Genomic DNA, 4,360 nt, shown 5'->3' with positions numbered 1-4,360 from the left:
ACTGCTAAAATTAAAAATCAAATTTAAATAAAGTTAAAATAAACTTGAGGAATAGTTGATAATAAATGACAATGATGTGTCTAGATTGGTACGAATTCAAGTCTTATCAATGACTTAAGTTTTGGGTCTTTTTGTACCATAACTCGAACTTTCTGATTTACTCTTCTTATTCATTCCCATAAATGGCAATGGAAGTTCTGCACCGCCTTCCTTTCAATAGGGTCCGCCCGGCTATGCAACAGTTTCTGTAAAGCAAGTAGCCTAGCCCATTTGTCTCTCTTCATCTCGCATTATACATATTGGCTTAAAATGATGTAATTAAATGGATTACGTGATATTAACATTGTTCCTGATCTCAAACTCAGACTGACAAATGATATTTTAAATAAATCGCAGCCAAGTCCGGATATTCTGATCGGGGTTTGCCTGATAATAAAAAAATCTTCCGAGAACCACCACCTTCACCGCGAGTATCCCAAGCACTATATTACAAGCATAGAATCCACAATCGAAAGCAGTGAAGACGGAATGAAAAAGCCATTTCCTAGGCGGTTCTACTTTTGATTGATTCCACCGTAATCTTTGACGTGTTTCAAATAAACACGCTTGGAGGGATTTGATTGACAGTATAAACAAAATTTTTGTTTCTGAGGAATCGATTTATTACAGAGCTTTCTTTAGAACTTTTGTCTAAAAAATATGCAAAACGAAGCGTCTTTGAAAATATTTGGCCCAAAGAAGAGATACGTAAACCAATGATATAGGAAGAGCTTCATCATAGGTGGGTATAATATAAGTAGACAACCGCAGCAATTGGTAACGCGCACCGCAGCTGACGGCTAACGTCATATTTGCCTGTTGAAAGTTATGTGTTAGAGTTTTGTAACTTGGTCATGCTAATGCAGATTACATAGTGGCATACTTACAGTTTCTGAAATGAGAGAACCGGTTGTTAGCGTTGTGATCTTAAAATTCAGAATTCCGTCGCCCGGCAAGAACTATCATTGCTTAAACCAGGCACGACAGTTACAAAATGATATGCAAGTTCAAGAAATTCGCTACCCTTAGTAACTTTTTCACATCCGCAGCGGAATTTAGGTAATTAAATTGTGTTGTATATTTTTCTAAATTATCTTTTCATTGATAACGTATGTTACAATCAAAATATCAGCATTACTATCATACAAATAAATTCTTTTGGATTTATATAACACCTACAAAATATACTCAAAACTACGAGATAAGTTTTCAATGAATGCTTCATGATATTTATCTAGCTTCTTCGAGGGCGTACGGTGACTTTCATTTGTTATATGATGTGTTGTCTCACGAAAACAAAACAAAATTTTGCGAAGTTCTATAATAAATTCGTCATCCGTGAAGTGGCCAAGGTCTGACGATTTCATCGCTCGCTCTGATTTCATTTTCGTACCCTGGAGCTAAGACACCTTTTGTCGTGGAATTGTAACGAGTGGAGCGAAACGAAGGTGTGCCGTTGTGTTTTCGAGCCGAGATTTGTACACTGTTTTGTAATTAAGCTGTAGATTTATTGTGTTTGAATGTCCCCAAATCACGAATAGTTTACTGCACTGTAATACAATTTACAGGTTTTAGTTTAAGAAAAGAAAATGACAATGAAAGTTTTAGCGATATGTGGCTTGGCTGTCGGATTTGTATCATTCGTTATGGGAGTTGTTGGATTATGTACAAACAACTGGCGAACAGGAGGTAATCTTTTATATATAATAGTAACTATTATACGGGTAATATATTTCAATTTTCATACGGTATATCAGTATTTCGATAATTTGTGCGTACGTTTTATGAATTATTGATCTTGGCTTTACATCCGATTTCTGGACTCTGGGATCTGGGATCGAGGAAGAGGCAATTTCCCCTTTGCACTACAGTAAGATTTATACTAATCTGTGTGTTCTATTATTATGACCATTCTTGGATCTTGCAGTTTTTGTGCAGTAAACGCTGCGTGTAAACAGCATTAAGCTAACGTTTTCGAATGGACTAATATATGGGTGTCGGAATAACGTTGTTCAATCTTAGATTTTTACTCTGTCATAAATAAAGAATCTTTGCAATATATTGCATTCAATCATGCATTCTGGACTTCATAATTTGAACATCGTTCAAACCGTAAGCGCTCTAATATGCAATTTCGATTTGCGTGTTTAAATTGCAAATCGGAAACTAAGAAAAAAACACAAAGAATCAGCAATAATAATACTTATCAATAACTGTGCAAAACTCTGTCCAGATACCCATTCAATTGGTTTATGGAAAAGATGCGAAGCTTCAGGTTGCAATGATATACAAGTTGGACAGAAGAAACAAGAATACTTCGCATTTGGCAAGTCACCTTATATCACGATGCAGTTTGTTTTTTAGCCTTAGTTGAGTGTTTGGGTGTATAACTCGAGCTACAAGAAGTAATGTATTGTATTTGTTGTATCGATAAACGATGATATTACACAAGGCAACTTGCAATATTTTTTTCAACATGTTTAGTTCGAAGCTCGATGATTATAATCATTTAGTATGGGCGATCGTAAAATATAATTATCACAACAGTATAATGATTAGTTAAGTTGTGTTACAATAATTACGTAATAATGAGGGAAATCTTGGTAAGCTATTGAATTTCCCCAAACAAACGGAAAATAAAAACAATAGTTACACTTTCATCTCCACACTAACCTTTTTTACTTTTGGTGAAAATTGAAAATCATATTTAGTTTGCGAAGATATTTAGGAATCGAGAAAACCAGCATAATGAGTCAGAAATACTAACTTTCCTGATTTTTCAGAGACTATCCGAGGCTTTGGCATACTAGCTGTGGCAATGGCATTTGCGGGAATGGTGTTTGGAATTGTATCTTTGATTAAAACAAAGAAAATTGGTCCATCAGTCGTTGCAACATTTTATATGATGGGAGGTGAGAAGAAATATTAGACAAATGCACTGTATGGTATACATACGACCTGTATTTCTTGGGCGTTGCTATATATATAGTAGAAAAAAATTATATCGATTAAGTGCAAATGCTGCAACTTAATTGCAACAATTCGCAGACCTACTACAAAACTTTTCCCAACATTGATATTTCACCCCAGTACTTTTTTCAAACTGGAAGTCATTACAATTTCGATATTGTTCTAAAATTGCGATGTATATACTTCACCGCTGCTATGTTGGTAACGTGAACCTCCTGGTTCTGTAAAACAGCAGAATCAATACTGTGAATAAATTTGAAACGTTTTGCGGAACCTCAATGATTTCTCATTCTCACCCAAGAAAGTAGCTTCCTCAGAATCTATTAGTTGAAATCTATTTTATATTTCCTATTTTGTCATTTTCAGCTTTATTCAGCCTTATCTGTGCGTCGGTATTCACAAGTCTAAGTCACTCTGTCAATACATCTTGGGGATATTCTTTCATTCTCACATGGATCGCATTTCCACTCTCTCTCATTGCTGGTGTTATGATGATAGTCGTAACGTTCTCAACCAAAGATGACGAATAATAGACCACACTTTTTTACAAAATTTTTGGAAAAACATTTTATAGTTTTTATTATTCCTGATTTTACCTCATCTTACTTTGCCAAGATGGTTTATGAATCATACTTGAGGCATCATTAAATTTCAAATGCATTGCTATTTTATTAAGAAGTGGAAACTACACCGTACCATGATATCAGTAGAAATTGTGATACCTAATGCTTTTACCTAATGCTAACGGCCTTGTTCCCACTGCTTTGAAATTCTGCATAATGTATCTATATATATTCTGTAATAATTTTCGGAAAAATATTGCTCGAAAACTTACCATGCTTTATGTATTCAACTTTTTACGTTTCAACATTCGTAGAAAATTTAATGCGCATTTTAACCGAACTGATAACAAATTTGATACGATCTCTATAGTTTTAACCACGAGTATTATTTTTAACTAATAATAAAACAAAAACTTTATCTTATGTGTGCTGTTTTCGAATTTTATTCGGCGCAAATAAGTTAGTATCCCGGTGTTTTTATACAGCGAAAAGCGCCGTCGCAAATTACAGAAAGTTCACAAGTGAAGAAAACCCGGTCAGGTAAGTAAAGCATGAACAAAAAATGTTTACAATGTACATTTCGTCTAGACCTATTCTGACGTCAATTGGCTTCCACTATGTCTCTCTATAACTTGTATATAAAAAAAAAATAGTTGAACTTATGGAAGGTAAAACAATATTTCATTTTTATTACAGTCTGCGGTTTCGCTAGGAGTGAGTGCAGGGCAGAGGAAGCCAAACACTACATTCGGTCTCCTCTATTTTATGAAAGTTTATTCTAAGCAGCC

At 34.6% G+C, this 4,360-nt stretch overlaps 1 protein-coding gene across 1 annotated transcript; it reads left to right on the top strand.

The window, feature by feature from the left end:
- The first annotated feature begins 1,544 nt into the window (after nt 1-1,544).
- LOC120345642 (peripheral myelin protein 22-like) lies at nt 1,545-3,990 on the top strand. Its single transcript, XM_039415171.2, has 4 exons — nt 1,545-1,728; nt 2,273-2,365; nt 2,823-2,951; nt 3,376-3,990. The coding sequence occupies exons 1-4, from the start codon at nt 1,629-1,631 to the stop codon at nt 3,537-3,539; spliced, it is 486 nt and encodes a 161-aa protein (XP_039271105.1). The 5' UTR covers nt 1,545-1,628; the 3' UTR covers nt 3,540-3,990.
- The last annotated feature ends 370 nt before the right edge of the window (nt 3,991-4,360 follow it).

Source organism: Styela clava, chromosome 8 (genome assembly GCF_964204865.1).
Source record: "Styela clava chromosome 8, kaStyClav1.hap1.2, whole genome shotgun sequence".
NCBI lineage: Eukaryota > Metazoa > Chordata > Ascidiacea > Stolidobranchia > Styelidae > Styela > Styela clava.
Note: the sequence above shows the minus strand (reverse complement) of the source record. Positions and strands in the feature narration are given on the sequence as shown.